The following is a 16,307-nucleotide window of genomic DNA, read 5'->3' on the forward strand; positions in this document are numbered from 1 at the left end:
CTTTGAGATTGTCCTCTAGTTTATATTTGAAATATTTGATCCATTTGTAATTTGGGTGTCCAGTTAGACATTTAACTTTTCTTTTGAGGGATCTCTTGAAGGTTTTTGAGTAGAAGGTTTACGTGATGGGTTATTCTGGGAGACATAGTTTAAGTCCTGACTGCCACTTACTGGCTAAGTGTACGTCCTCCTGTAAAATGGAGACAGGAATAGGACCTGCTGATGGAGAGCGTTAAGTGAGGTGACCTGTAAAGCACTTCACCATAGCTCATACCACCGTCTTAGGTATGGTTAACACCACTAGGAACTGCTTCTGGTAATAATTTTTACTAAGTATTATTTTGGGAAGCTTTAGGGATTGGTGGTAGGAAGGATTGATTAAGGAGGGGGAGACAAAAGAAATAGATGTAATTTTTAGCAGCTAATTTTATTAGGTGGGCTTCCCACATGGCTCAGCTGGTAAAGAATTGGCCTGCAATGTAGGAGACCTGGGTTCAATCCCTGCGTGGGAAGATCCTCTGGCGGAGGGCATGGCAACCCACTCCAGTATTCTTGCCTGGAGAATCCCCACGAACAGAGGAGCCTGGTGGGCTACAGTCCATGGGGTTGCGAAGAGTCAGACATGACTAAGCACAGCATAGCACAGTTTTAGGCAGGGTGAGAATCACTCAGGGTCTGACTATGATTATAGCAAACTTTATGCACAGTTAGAATTACTATCATATATTTTAGTAAATTGGTAAATCTTACAAAGTAATGAAATTTTAATGTAAGGATGACACTTTATAATTTTCTTCTGGTTAATGTATTATAACTTCTGGTGAATTGTTGATTCAGCATGATTGGGTCAGTTTTATCTGCCTTCCACAATCCTTGATCAAATCTCCTGCTTCTGACTTACATACAAGATCCTGATAGAAGCTTTACAGTACTACTCTTATCTAAATATTGCAGAAAAAGAAAATTTGAAAGACAACTCACTTGAAGTTGATAAAGCACCAAGTATTTATGCCTGAGTGCTCAGTTCTATCCAACTCTTTGTGACTCCATGGACTGTAACCTACCAGGCTCCTCTATCCATGGTGTTTTCCAGGCAACAGTGCTGGAGTGGATTGCCGTTTGCTCCTCTGGGACATCTTCCTGACCCAGGGATCGGACTCCTGTCTCTTGTGTCTGCTGCATTGGCAGGCAGATTCTTTACCACTGTGCCACCTGAGAAACCAGTGGTTAAGAATCCAAAGTTTTTATATCTGTATGTAAAATAGTGGGCCTTTCCAGATGGTGCTAGTGGCAAAGAATCTGCCTGCTGATGCAGAAAATGCAAGTGACATGGATTTGATCCCTGGGTTGGGAAGATGCCCTGGAGTAGGAAATGACACCCCACTGCAGTATTGTTGCCTGGAAAATTCGATGGGCAGAGGAGCACAGCAGGCTACAGTCCATGGGGCCGCAAAAACACTACTGCAGACCCTCTGTCATTTGTTTTACCAGGCTTCAGAAAGCATCAAGATCATACTCTGAGCATAGATAGTTAAGAGAGAACAAGCTTGTACAGTTGACCCTTGAACAACATGGACCGGAACCGTGCAGGCCCACTTATATGCAGAGTTTTTCAAGGAATACATTACTGCGCAGTCAGCATGAGGTTGAATCTGCTCTTGTGGACGGCAGATGTAAAGGGCAGCTGTGGTGCTTGATCTTCTGTGGGTCCCCTGGATACCAAAGGATGACTGTGTTTTTTTTTTTTTAATTCATCTTTAAAGAAAATAACAAGTATTTCACCCTGCAGTGCAGCAAAGCTCAGAGAAGTCAGCACATGTAGCTCCAATCAGGTACCTAAGTCAGTAACGTGGTGGTCCACACGTGTGCTGGCTTATGAACTGCCTGGTGGAATGGGCAGTTTATACTGTACGGAAAGCATTCTCCGTAGGATGTTATTCTTCATGACGTCAGATGGCCAGCATTTGTCATCTCACCTTCCTCTGGAAAGGGGAGAAGAGGTTACTACTGAGTTCGTAGATAGCAGGCTTCAGTACCAACTCAGAGATCTTACAAGCATCTTTGTGTCTCTCTGCAATTGGCTCCTATTACTGTGAACACCTTCCTTACCCCCTCAATTAGGCTCACCCTCCTGGGCTTTTCTTCCTTTCAGGTCCCAGCGCATGGTCTGCCAGCTTCATTCTGACCCCACTGATGGCTCTCTGCTTAAAATTGCTGTAGTAGTTATTATATATATATTAATCAGGTGACCCTCAACCTATTTTAGTTGTGCTGTTATTGATTTCTTTTTCTCAGCATATAAAATGCACTAATTTTAAAGTATCTTTTTTCTGTTGGAACATTTTTGTGAAATAAGTTTATTGAAACCCTTCACAGATATCCTGGACAGTGTCTTGTATTGTATATGCCCAAATATAAGGTGAGTTTTTTCCCTCCATAAAATGATCTCTTAGAGAAGAGAGAGCTGGTTTATAGTCAGGTCCATACAAAATCTCTTACAGAGAACTTTCTCTCTTTATTCACGTGCACAAAAGTGTGGAATGGGGAAAGTGAAAGTATTCACATATAACGAAATTCATAATTTTAGGAATTATCGTGAGTTCCTTTGACAGAATTTTTTTTTTCTTAAGGAGACAAAGTTTAGATTAGATTTAATTATTCCTTGGAGAAGGGTTAAAAACCTCATATTTGCAATTGGTAGAATTTTAAAGAGTAGGTAAGTAGGTTTGTTGAATCAGCTTTACCCAGATTCTCAGTGATGGCATCTCATATATTCAAAACAGTGCTGCACGTCAACTGACCTGGAAGTGAAAACAATCTATTCTAATTCTCAAGTGGTGGCACTTGTGATGAGGAAGAATCTCACTCTGAAGAATTCAAATGGTGGTATGAAATGTGCAAATGGGGCAAAAACACTATCTACATTAATATATTTTACTTCATAGGTAATTCACAGTAAGTGTTTCTAACTAAATTGCAATTTAAATGTTAGAGGCAATCATGAACATCTTAGTAACATCATTGACATTTGTTTGTGTCATCAGCTGCCTGAACATTTATTTATTTTGCTTAGAAGAAAAAATGTTTCGGATCTTAACTTGGGCAAATAGGAGATCATTATATTTAGGATTGAAAGATGCTTGCTCATATATAGACTGTATTCTGTGTCATCCAAGGTTGTGAGACCTCTGGGGAGAAATAACGTTACATTATGTACTTAGTTCTGTGCCCGGGGCTCTGACTCTGAGAGCTCATAACATGCTGATTCTTGGGAATGGAGCCTTCATGGCCCCAACTCAGGTGTTCTTCCCGCCAAAAGGTTTCTTGATGTTGTCTTCCTTCCCATGGAGGAACTGACCACTTCCTCTGCCTCTGCCCCGCAGTCTAACCCGGTCCTGCACATAACTTTGTTGTAGATGCCTGTGGACAGAAATCACATCCAGTTTGTCTTAGACTTTAAGAGCTGTGGATGTTCTGGGTTCACGGGTGCGTAGATGTTTATGGAAATGAACTTGGATGACTACAGAGGGGCACAGGTTGACTTTCATGGCCCCAGTTCTTGTTCGGGGAATAGGTGGATTTAGGAAAAAGTTTTAAAGACACACATTGCTTTCTCAACTCTTGTTCTGGCTCTCTGAATTTCAAGGACCAAAACAATTTGTATTTCATGGTATTCTTCTTGATTGGGACTCAAGGAACTGAGTATAGGACTCCTTTAAAGCACATGTAAGTACACAGGCCGAGTTTTAGACATGGACTTGAGGTGTTTGCTGGGGCTAGGTCACTGATTTGAGTGGAAGTGCTTGTCCTTGTTGCCTGCATTGACACTGCATGCAGCTAGCAATGTTCTTTGCACCTAGCAGCTCTTTTTACCATCTTTTGAATTTCTGACTGGCATGGTCCTGTCTCTCTGGCTTTGGTCTGTGGTACAAGGTATGGGTACCAGGGGCTTCCCTGGTAGCTCAGCTGGTAAAGAATCCATCTGCAATGCAGGAGATCCTGGTTCAATCCCTGGGTCGGGAAGATCCCCTGGAGAAGGGGTAGGATACTTACTCCAGTATTCTTGGGCTTCCCTGATGGCTCAGATAGTAAAGGATCTGCTTGCAGTGTGGGAGACCTGGGTTCGATCCCTGGGTTGGGAAGATCCCCTGGAGGAGGGCATAGCAACCCACTCTAGTGTTCTTGCCTGGAGAATCCCCATGGACAGAGGTGCCTGTTGGGCTACAGTCCATAAGGTTGCAAGGAGTCAGACATGGCTGAGTGACTCAGCACAGCACAGAAGATAGGGGAGGTGAAGAGGAGTGAGCGTTGTTGCACTCTAGTGGACCATGCAAGTTAGGATGGCATAGAGCTAGAGAGGCACAGAGGCTCCTGTGCTTTGACTAGCAAAGAAGTTGTTATTATTTTAAAAATTGAGCCTAACATGGATTATTCCCACAAAAAGCTAAGGAGTATGTAGGTAAGGTGAACAATTTCCATACATAGAAGCCCAGAGTGGTTTCATTTCTGAGTATGATGTTGTGTCCGGTTGGCACCTATCGCTAAGCTGGGAGTCTACTTAGAAGCGTTGCACTGAGATGTTCCTTGTTAGGAGACAAACGGAGGAAAGATGGATAGTGTTACCTTTAATCAGTGCCTGCGAATTGGGAATTGTTCGCTGAATCCTTACAGCAACTGTATTTACCACAATTTTTTCTTTTGTCTCAGCTTTATTTTGAGATAATTATAGAGTCACATGTTGCAGGAACTAACACAAAGAAATCCTGTATACTTTCACCGGTTCCCCTGTGGTAATGTCATTCCTGACTGTGGTAATGTGTCACAGCTGGGAGAGCATCATCCACACCAGTAGCTGACCTTTGTCAGATTTCCCTGGTTTTACATGTGCTTATGCATGTGTGTATGTGTGTTTTTATTTAGTTCTATGCAGTTTTACCACATGTGTAGATTATCATTTCTTTTTCAACACGTGAGGGAAACAAGGCTCATATAAGTTATGTGAAATGCTTGAAGTGGAGACCTGGGGTTTGCATCTAGGACTGTTCGATCCAGATTTTTGCTTTTTTAGTAATAATAATGATGGATAACAGTCGTAATCAGTAATACAATGGCTGAAACTTGCATTACATATGAAACATCAAGTATTTACCACGTGCCAGGACTGTTAAAGTGTATGAACTCATTTAATCCCCCCAAGAACTGTACCATATAAATTATATCACAGTTGAATTTGTATCATTCAGCTCTAATCATATTACTAAGGAATAGGTAATCATTTTTACTACTCCTGAAATCGGTAATAGAATGGTGAAATTCTACCTTATTTTTACATAATTTCATAGTTTGAGCCTCTGACCTTAACCTCTGATCTTGGTGGTTGTGTGTGGGCGTATGTATTTGTATAAAGTGAGACCTGTACATCGACTTAGGTTGAGATACCTTAAAAATATTTTTACTGAATTGTAAATAAGTGCTAGTTTAGGAAGGGTGCCAGGTTTTTATGGGAACAAATATAAACCACCAATACTTAAGAATGTAATTGGGAGAAGGTTTTATTTATTTACTTTTCCCTAGAGTATTTTAGATCTTTGTGGCCAAATACAGCCCCAGGAATGTTTCAGTTTAATCGAATCTCAAGTTACATCTCTCACTTCCAAAGTGGTACCGAATGCATTTGGTTGTGAGTTAATCACGTTATCAGAATATTATAACGCTTTAGGAAGATAACAGCTACACTGATCAGAAGGCCATAATTTACAAGTCTTTGCTAGTGGAATATCTTGTAAAGCTGTCTCTCTGATGAACAGCAGCACTTATTCAGACCAGAAATAACAGCAGTCCCATGCGCTAGTAAATCCCAGGAGGTCTCGGTGTTTTTGTAGACAGCAGACAGAAATAAAAGGAATTTTGTCCTTTTTACCTCATGTAATCCTGCTGGAAAATGAAACATGTGCTCTGAGTTGATACTGACTTCTGCCAGGTCACCTCCCTGAAGAGTCCAGGCAAGCACTGTTGCAACATTTCTTGGACAGGAGTCTGCCGGCCCCTGAATGCGATGGATGGTCTGCACAGCCCACGCCTGGGACACTGTGCTACTGTCTGCTCGAGGGAGCTTCCAGCGAGAAGATGCGTGACCTGCATCTGTTGCCTTGACTATTCCCAAGGGCATCACATACCCTCAAATCAGAATTGCATTTAGGCGAAGTGCTGCAGAGTTTGTTGTTGTTAAAAGGAGGGTGACTACAAAGAATGCCACACCAAGTACGGTTTCTTCTGGCTTACTTTTTAGAACTTGACTTTGGACGTTCGATAATGCAAATGTTTTTGAAGCTATATATTATTAGGAACTGTTTGGAAACCACAAAACCTTTTTAATGGACCACGCTATCAATTTTCTGCTCTTCTAAAGAAGTTTTTCCTATTCATGACTCACTTCACTCTTTGGCTAACATCGAGGGAAATGTAATAACGATTAAGGGAAGGAATGTATGCGTTTTCTTCTTCTTCTTTTTTTTTTTGAAAGCTTGTACATATTTTTTTGTTTCGGGTTATGTAAACTTGGAGGACTGTAAAATGTTGACCCCCGCAGAAGGTAAAAACAGGCCTTCTATATATACATCTTTAGAATTTAAAAAGCCAAAAGCTTCCTTTGTTTCTTTGGAGAAGAGTTTTGCTTGATGGCCCAGAACACAGATCCAGTAAAAACGACATGTTCCAGCCGTCAATTACACACACCTTAAGCGAAATTAATGAGATCACTCTGAGATTACACTTTGTGTTTTATTTTCGTTTTATAGGTCTGTATGAGCTGTTGGTGGCTCTGCCAGCCCAGCTGCAGCCACATGTGGACAGCCAGGAAGACCTGACCTTCCTCTGGGATGTGTTTGGTGAAAAAAGCCTGCATTCACTAGTCAAGGTAAACCATGCTGATGTCAGATTTTTCTTTGCGGAAAAACATATGGAAAAATATTTTGAGCGCCATCCAGTAAACCAGAGATCAAATTATTGCCCTCCAAAAACAAAACAGCCTTGTTCCATTTCACTGACAGGCATGGAAGTTGTTAAAAAAGATTCTACCAAAAATACATAGATGATTTCACTTAATGGTGGCGACCTGGCTGTGCATACTAATGGAGCAAGCCTGCGCCTGCCCTTGTTTAGAAAAAGAATGCGAAATAGTCGCAAGAAGGTTTAGACTCCTCATGGTCAACATTCATGAGCTGGAGTTTAACTTAAATAAATAAATGTTCGCAGCAAAAATTAGAAGGAATATATTTTCTGAGGTTAAGGATGGCAGCTGTTCAGTAGCCACATTAATTTAAAATAATTTCCTCTAACAAAGTCAAATGAAATTCTAGCAAGCTGTTTCTCTTCTTGGCCCAGCGCCACTGACATGGTATTTTGTGTATAAATACACTGACGCTAAATAGGAATAAAAAACAGTGTTTGGAGACCGGTTTCGCCAAGCGTCATACCCTGGAAATGATCAACCACCAGAAATCAGATCTTGCCACACAGCAGTGCTGGGAGTGATCAGAAGTCTTAAAATAGTAAAACGAGAACAAGGAACTTACTGGAAAATATGCCACTCTTGCTTCTGGAAATATGAATTGCATTTTCTCCCATTTAACTCAAGCTGAAAGGAATTTAAAGTCTTACAGAGTCTGCAGGAGATAGAAACTTAGGCTTCAACAGTATCTGATCCTATACTTAATTCAGCTCCATCTGTTATGGTTGTCTGTTGTGATAAGAGGCTTTTTGACTGATGTATAGTATTTGGAAATGAAGCACCATTGTTTCACAGGACAGGACAATTCTTACTGCTCGTTTTTTTTTTTGCCAAATTTGCTGAACTTTGTGTGCTTTAGGCAGTAGCAGTTCTCAAGAAATTAAAAGCTGATCTCTGGCATTTTCCTAGCTTTACATTTGAAGAGTGCTTTATTGTGTGTGTTGTTTTTTTTTAACTTTTTCTTTTTTTTTTTTAGTTTTTGTATTATTGCCAAGATATCTTTGTATTCTAAATAATTTTAGGTAGTTTAGTTGCTCTCTTGGGGTGTATTAGAAATGGTCTTGGGCTAATAATTGATGAAGTTTATGACTTAGTGAAGCAATCATGAAAATACCCCTGTATTAAATGTTTGAAAGTTGGATAGTTATGGATTGTTTAGACTGATTTGATCTCTTGATAGAAGGAATAAAATACATTTCAAATGGCACCATCACTTCTTAATCAGTAAACAAATATTCCCCCCAAACAATGGATGTGTATGTTTGTATTTATTTATACTGTGGCTACTATCTCAGTTTCCTTGCCTATAAAATGGAAATATATTACCTATTGACAAGATTTTTTTAATTAAACTTTTTAGTTTGTGTTGGAGAATAGCTGATTAACAATGTTTTGATAGTTTCAGGTGGACAGCAAAGGGACCCAGCCATATATATGCATGTATCCATTCTCCCCCAAACTCCCTTCCCGCCAGGCTGCCGTATGATATTGACAGAGTTCCGTCTGCTACACAGTAGGACCTTGTTGATTATCCATTTAAAATATAGCAGTGTGTACATGTCCATCCCAAACTCCTTAACTATCCCTTTCCCTCATCCTCCTGCCCCCTGCAACCGTAACTTTGTTCTCGAAGTCTATGAGTCTGTATCTGTTTGACAAGGTTGTTTGTTGACAGAGTTTCAAACAAAATAGTGAAGATCTTAGTTCTTTTGGTAGTTATATAGGTTAGGTGAATAAATTATTAAGAAGAACTTTAATTATCATAGCATGTGAAGGACCAAAAAGAATTGGCAGAGATGGTTGTTATTTTTAATATTAAAAGAATAAAACTAAAGCATAAAAAATTCTTAGTTACACTAGCTGTTGAGTTTTCAGCACAAGTTGTTATTCAAAGTATGTGTCCATAATTAAGAGGCTAGGAAGCATACTGTTACTAATATCTGGTTTATAAAAACAGTGTAGCAAATAAATGGATGTTGCTAGTATTTTAAATAGCATAATATGTGCTCTATTCCAAATGTTTTTCAGTAATTGCTAAAAATGTATTTTAAAAATTAGTTTTATTATGTAATTCTTGTATGTTCTCAGTTTCTTACTAGACGCGAGTCCCGCCCCCCCACCTTTTCTGATGCACAGACTCAAGGTGTCCTTTGACTGACCCATTATGTTAGTTTTCAAGAGGGAAAACCTAGGACGCCTCCAGAAGGCAGGTCTCATGGGATCAGGAGTGTAGTTTAAACAGCTGGAACAATCTACTTACCCGTCTTCCAAGAGCCTCTACTGCAGGGTGAAGGAGAGAAGGCTCCGGCTTCTGTACATAAATCTCGGTAGAGCAAAAGGAATTTGTTTGAAAAGATTCATTTTGTGTGCTTTGATGTTATGCTCTTTTGCCTGCAGTTGACGCTGTTGGTACATGATTTAGAGCTGGGTGAACGGAAAACTTGATTTTATTCTAGCCCCCAGTCTTCACAGTTCTTATCTTTCGGGTAAAAAAAGAAAGTGATTGCTAAATTGCCTCGCAGTTTTAAATACAGACAACTTGCTGATCTGATGTAAAATATACTTAAGAAGAGGCAGGTTTGGTGCTGGGGTCTGCAGCAGGTGTGGCATGCCACCTTAAGATTTTGAGCTCCACTCAGGGGAATTCTGTAGGTTGTGAGTTATCATTGGAAAAGAACCATGATGATCCTGTACTGTAACTGAAAGTTTTTTTTAAAAGAAAAATTTCTAAATAGAGAAGTTGAATAATAAAAACCATGAATATGAGATTCAAAAAAAAAGGGTTAAGGTTAAATCAGAAGAAAGTTGATATTGGGACTTCCCTGGCAGTCCAGTGGTTTAGACTCTGTGCTTTCAATGCCAGGGGCACGGGTTCAATCCCTGGTCAGGGACCTGAGATCCAACATACTGCGTGGTGTGGCCAAAAAATAAAAAATAAATAAAGAAGAAAGATGGTACCTATTGAAGACCTTGGAAATATTATATATAAGAATAGAAATATCCCATCTAATGTGAGACCAGACAAGGACATCAGTCTCCACATTATCTAATGAAGGTGATGTATGCACAGAGCCACATTTTGGATCCAGGTTTTTGCACATTTATAGACCCATGAAGCATGTTGTTTGTGCTTGAATCTCATTTCCAAATCTTATCTCCTGTCCTGGTGTTTTTTCCTTTTGAAATTCCTTTACTTACTTTAAATTTTATTTTATTCAGTTACATTGTGTGTATTTTTATAATCTTGATTAAGTTCATTTTAAGCCAACAAGATGTGGCTTAAAGACTTACTTAACTATTACTTTTAAAGAAGGTTGGTAGTTCTCTTTCTTCAAGAAAATTTTGTTCTTATTTCACAATTGTGTTGGATTTCTAGGATAAGAATATAAAACTTTTAGTACCTTTTAAATAGCTGTCTATGTTTTTTTCCCCTGCCTTTTCAAATAGTTGCATATTTGTATGGGGCAGGAGAAAAAAAGGTAGCAATCTGAATTTTATTCTTTTGGAGATTCTGAAGTATTTCAACAGAACACAACTGTTATTTCCCAGGAAAATTTCCTGTTATGATTGCATTGTTGTGTGTATTTGTGTGATTTCAGTCTTAAAGGAGTCATGATAAAACTCGACCAGACCCTGATAACATTTAGTTACGTAGTTTTAATTTCTGATGCTTGACTGTTTTGTTCGTGCTCTCTTTGTTGAGGTCTCTCTCTGTGCCAGAGACTCTGTAGGATACCAGGGATAAGCTTTCCAATAGAGCAGGTTTAGCCCCTTGTTTTATAGGGTCTTCAACCCCCCGGAGGGCCAGTAGACATGGTGATGAGCAGTTACAACATTGACGATGGCCCAAGGTCTCAGCTCTTTTTGATATGCAGACGGTGCATCCCTCAATGCTGGCCAAAGAGAGGGGCTGGAGAGGAACTGGTATTTTGAGCTAAAACTACATGTTGAAGAAATCTCCATTCCGAGGTTGTTGGGTGTTTTTTTTTTTTTTTTTTTTTATCATAAATGGATGTTGGATTTTTTTTTTTCAAATGATTCTTTCACATCTACTATTTTGATCATATAGACTTTTCTTTATCCTGTTGCTATGATGGATTACTTTATTCCTTCTGAATATTGAACCAGACTTTGCATTCCTGGGAAAAATCCCACTTGATTTTGGTATATACTTCATGTTATACTTGGTTGGATTTGATTTGCTAATGTTTGATTGAGGATTTTTACATCTCTGTTCATAAGAGATACTAGTCTGTAGTTTTCCTTTCTTGAAATGTCTTTATCTGGTTTTGGTAGTAGGGTAATGCTTGGCATATAGTTAGGAAGTGCACTCTCAGCTTCTATTTTTTTCTGGAAGAGTTTGTGGAATATTGGTAGGATTTTTCCCATAAATTCACCATTGAAACCATCTGGGCCTAGTGCTAGCTGTTTGGGAAGGTTGTTAACTATTGATTTCTTTAGTAGATATAAGCCTATTTAGATCTCTGTTTAATTTTTTGTGAGAGTTTTTGTCATTTGTATCTTTCAAGGAATTGGTGGAATCATGTAAGTTATCAAATTGGAGGGCATGGAATTGTTTATAATCTTTTATTATCTTTTTAATGTCTGTGGGATCCATAAGGATGACTCTTCTTTCATTTTTTTATGTTATTAGGAGTTTGTGCTTTATTTTCTTCTTTGTTAGCCTGGCTATAGTTTCATCAGTTAATCTTTTCAAAAGAACCAGCTTTTGGTTTCATTGATTTTTCTTTTTTTTCCTGCTTTCCTGTTTCCTGTTTCAATTCTGTTGCTTTTTGCTTGTATTTTATTTTCTTTTTTTTTTTCTCCTTGCTCTTTTTCCTCTAGTTTCCTAAGGTAGAAGCTTAGAAAATTGATTTTAGTTAGTTTTTTTTTTACCTTCAATGCCATGCTTTCCCTCTAACCACTACTTTTGCATCATTCCACAAATTTTGTTAAACCATATTTTCATTTATTGCAAAATGTTTAAAAAAATTTATCTTGAAACTTCTCCCTTGGCCCATGTGTACTTTAGAATTGTTGGTTAGTTCCCAAACATGTGGAGATTTTACTGCTGTCTTTCTGTTATTGATTTCTATTTTAACTCCATGTGACCTGAGAGCATATGCTATATGATTTCCATTTTGTTAAGGTGTCTTATGGTTCAGAATGTGGTCTGTCTTGTTCTGTGTGAGCTTGAGAAGAATGTGTATTCTTCTGTTGTTGGATGATTGAGTTGGTTGATGGTGCAAAATGCTGTTTCTGCCTGCTGGATCTGTCAATCACTGAGAAAAGAGTGTTGAAGTTTTCTAGTACAAAAGTGGCTTTCTTCATTTCTTCTTGCAATCTTACCAGTTTTGTGTCATGTGTTTTGACACTGTCTTGTTAGATGCATACACATTGAGGATTATTATGTTTTTTTCAGAGGGTTGACTCTCTTCACCACATAATACCCTCCTTTATCCCTTACAGTTTTCCTTGTTCTGCTGTCCACTTTGTCTGAAACTGATGTGGGTACTTCAGCTTTCTTTTGGTTAGTGTTAGCGTGGTCTATCTTTCTCCATTTCTTTCTTTTAATCAATCTATATTTATAGATATATTTGTCACACCCAGGAGAGCTGGGTTATTATAGACAATAGTTTCTTCCTTTTTCAATCTACTTTCATAGTCTTTGTCTTTCAATTGGTATATTTAGACCATTCGTGTTTAGAGTGTTTGTTGATATAACTGGTTATATTTGCCATGTCTGCCACTGATTTCTGTTCATAGCACTTGTTCTTTTTTAAATTTTTATCGCCCTCTCTCTTCCTACTCTGCTTTTAGGTGAACATTTTATATGATTCCATTGATTCCTTCCTAACGTATCAAAGTTTTTTTAGTGCTTGCCATTTAGTTTGCTACATACATTGACAACTCATCTAGGTCTATTCTGAAGTAACACTGTACCTTGTCACAGGTAGTTGCAGGTATCTTATAAAGAATATTCTTAATTCCTTTTTCTACATCCTTTATAGCATTGCTGTCATTCATGTCCCTTATCCATATACTATCGTCACCCAGTGCATTGCTGTTATTATTTGAACAAAGAGTTGTCAGATCAATTAAGAGTAGGAAAAATACAAGATTTTGTTTTACATTTGTTTACTCCTCCTCTGATGCTCTTCCTTTCTTGATGTATTTCTAGCACCTGACCTACACTTTCCTTGTCTCTTAAAGAATTTCTTTTAACACTTGTTCCAAGGCAGGTCTACTGACAGCAGATTTCTTTCAAAGTTTGTGTGTGTATTTCTCTTCTACTTTCAAAGTACAGTTTCATTGGATACATAATTCTAGAGTGATGTTTTTTCCTTTCAATACTTGAAATATTTCGCTCCATTTCTCCTTGCTTACATAGTTTCTGATGAGGTGTCTGATGTTATTCTTGTCTTTGTCTTCTATAGGGAAGGTGTTTTTTCACTTGGAATTATTTCAGTATTTTCTCTTTATTTTTGGATCTTGCAATTTGAATATGGTGTACCAAAGGGTAGATTATTGGGCATTCTGTTGGATATTTTCTGAGCTTCCTGGATCTGTGGTTTGGTGTTTTGTCATTAATTTTGGAGAATCCTTAATTATTATTACTTTGAGTATTTCTTCTTTCTCTCTTTGTTACAAAAGATGTATGGAACATGTCCCATAGTTCTTGGATATGCTGTTCCTTTTAAAAAATTTCATCCCATTTCTCTTTGTGTTTCAGTTTGGGGAATTTCCATTAACATATTTTCAATCTTACTGATTCTTTCCTTGGCCATGTCCAGTCTACTGATGAGCACATCAAAAGCATTCTTCATTTCTGTTACGGTGTTCCTTGTTTCTAGCATTCATTTTGATTCTGTCTTAGTTTCCATCTCTCTGCTTACATTTTCCATCTGTTCTTGCATGTTGTCCACTTTTTCCATTAGAGCTATTAGCCTATTAATCATGCGTATTTTAAATTCCCTATTTCATAGTTCCAACTTCTGTGTCAGAGTTGAGTCTTTTTCGGATCCTTGCTTTATCTCTTCAGACCGTGCTTTTATTGCCTTTTATTATGCTTTGTGATTTTCTATTGAAAGTTGGACATGATGTATTGGGTAATAGGTACTGAGGTGATTAGGCTTTGCTTGTGAGTTTTGGCATTGACCTGGCTGTGTTTAATGTTTGCTGAAGCTCTCAGTACCCGAGACTCCAGTTTCCTTAGTGTCTCCCCTTCCCCTATTCGCTTAGTCTTTCCTTAAGAATGCTCTTGGAGTCTGTGACTTTGGCTGTCTCAGTTATAACCCACTGTTATTTTACTGGAGCCCTGTTGATGGTGGTGAGTTCTTGGAGAGAGGAATTGTTATATAATATTCTGGTTAAATGTCAGTCCCTGGGATATGAGGACCTTCAAAAGCATTTCTTAGCCTCTTTGTTTTCTTTCCTTTTTCCCCTTATCTGAGATAGGAAGGCCGGGAGGTGGGGATGTGGTTAAGTTATCTTACTGCCCTTTTCCCTGGTCAAATACAGCTCTGATAAATAAAGCCACCCTCTTGGAGGGATAGCTCAGTTGGTAAAGAATCCGCCTGCAATGCAGGAGACCCTGGTTCAATCCCTGGGTTGGGAAGATCCCATGGAGAAGGGAAGGGCTACCTACTCCAGTGTTCTGGCCTGGAGAATTCCATGGACTGTACAGTCCATGGGGTTGCAGAGTCGGACACGACTGGGCGACTTTCACTTTCACTCGGAGGGAAGGGGCTTCCCAGGTGGTGCTAGAGGTAAAGAACCCACCGGCCAGTGCAGGAGATGAAGAGACACAGGTTCAATTCCTGGGTCGGGAATATCCCCTGGAGGAGAGCATAGCAACCCACTCCAGTATTCTTGCCTGGAGAATCCTGTGGACAGAGGAGCATGGTGGTTACAGTCCATAGGGTCGCAAAGCGACTGAAGCGACTTAGCATGTGTGCATGCCTGGAGGGGAGAGAGCTCTTGGACTTTGTATTGCAAGATGGTTACTTTTCTCCTTCCCCTGCTTGAAACACTAGGGGATTTTTCTCCTGTTTTCACCATGAGAACTTGGTAGGGCTTTTTTTTGGGGGGAGGTGGGGTGGGGTGGGGTAGAGCTCTTTGAGGAAAGTGCACGTTTCTCCTCCAAGACTGAGTCCCTCAGACTAGTTACCTTTGCCCAGCATTAATTTGTCAAAATGACCAGTTAAGCGTTCCTGCAAGTTTCTGGCTCCAGCAGTTTCTACCCCTGCTAAGCTGATTTCAGCCACGATTTTCCCTCCCGATTTCATGTGACAGTTTATCCTGTAAGTTCCTTTCTCTTCACATGTCTGAGCTGAAACCAGCCATCTTCCCTTGCCCTCTTTTTAATTTGGCTGTGATTTTATTATTGATTTGCAGGAGTTCTTTATTTTGGATAATTGCTTCTTACCAAATTATAATTGAAAATATTTAAGTTCTCTTCTTAAAGATGTCCTGCAGTTTTATTTTTAATGAAACACATGATGTCATGGGCAGGTTAGTTGACACGTGGAAGCAAGATATGAGGGATAACTTAGCAGCGGTTTATTTTCCATCTCCATATGAATGTGAATTCTTGAAGTCTTTAATGCTTGTGAAGTTAGGTAGGATTTTAAAAGTGAAAACCTTACTCTTGAGTCTGAAAATAAGTCTTGAGCAGATGCTCAGAAAGCAACCTGTGAATGAGAATGTACTTTAAAAATTTTATATCTCCAACCTGGAAACTTCAGGAAATGAAAAACCAGCTTGAAGGTAATGCTTGATCTTAATCTTCCAATAATTCCAGTTTTCTTAATTATTAGCACCATGAGACTTGCCTGGAAAGTAGTTATTTCCAGGATAATTGATATAGTCAAGCCATAAAGGAGAGAGACAGATAATTTTATTGGGTAGTGGTTTTATAATCATGCAGGCACTCCACGTTCTTCTCTTCTTTTCATCTAGAAGCAATGGAAAGCATCGTATAGGGGGTGGGGGAAGGTGATATTTACACGGTAGTAAATCAGCTTCAAGGCTGAAAGGCTATTTTACAAGAAGCTTGCTGGTCCCAACTCTCTAGAAACAAATTGTGCTGTTTTGGAGGGGAGAGGGGGGTGTGAGGTTCAGAGAGAAAGCCCACTGGGGAGGTTATGTTACTTGCCTCTGCAATCCCATTTGCCTTGGTGGGAGGAAAAGAAAAAGGCAGTCAGACACTGCGAATGATCCCTGGCCACCTGGGCTGACGGAGGGGAGAGCTGGGTGTCAGCAGCTGGTAACGCTCCTCGGCCAATCAAAGGTAATT

General features: G+C 39.2%; 1 protein-coding gene across 4 annotated transcripts in view; it reads left to right on the forward strand.

Moving 5' to 3' along the window:
* The window catches only part of MPP7 (MAGUK p55 scaffold protein 7), a 215,425-nt gene that overhangs the window by 83,600 nt on the left and 115,518 nt on the right, over nt 1–16,307 (forward strand). For all 4 annotated transcript variants that reach the window (XM_043883946.1, XM_043883945.1, XM_043883948.1 and 1 more), the window contains one exon: nt 6,798–6,916. In XM_043883946.1, the coding sequence (XP_043739881.1) occupies nt 6,798–6,916 (119 nt within the window). The remainder of the gene's footprint in view (nt 1–6,797; nt 6,917–16,307) is intronic.

This window comes from Cervus elaphus, chromosome 23 (assembly GCF_910594005.1).
Source record: "Cervus elaphus chromosome 23, mCerEla1.1, whole genome shotgun sequence".
Lineage (NCBI taxonomy): Eukaryota > Metazoa > Chordata > Mammalia > Artiodactyla > Cervidae > Cervus > Cervus elaphus.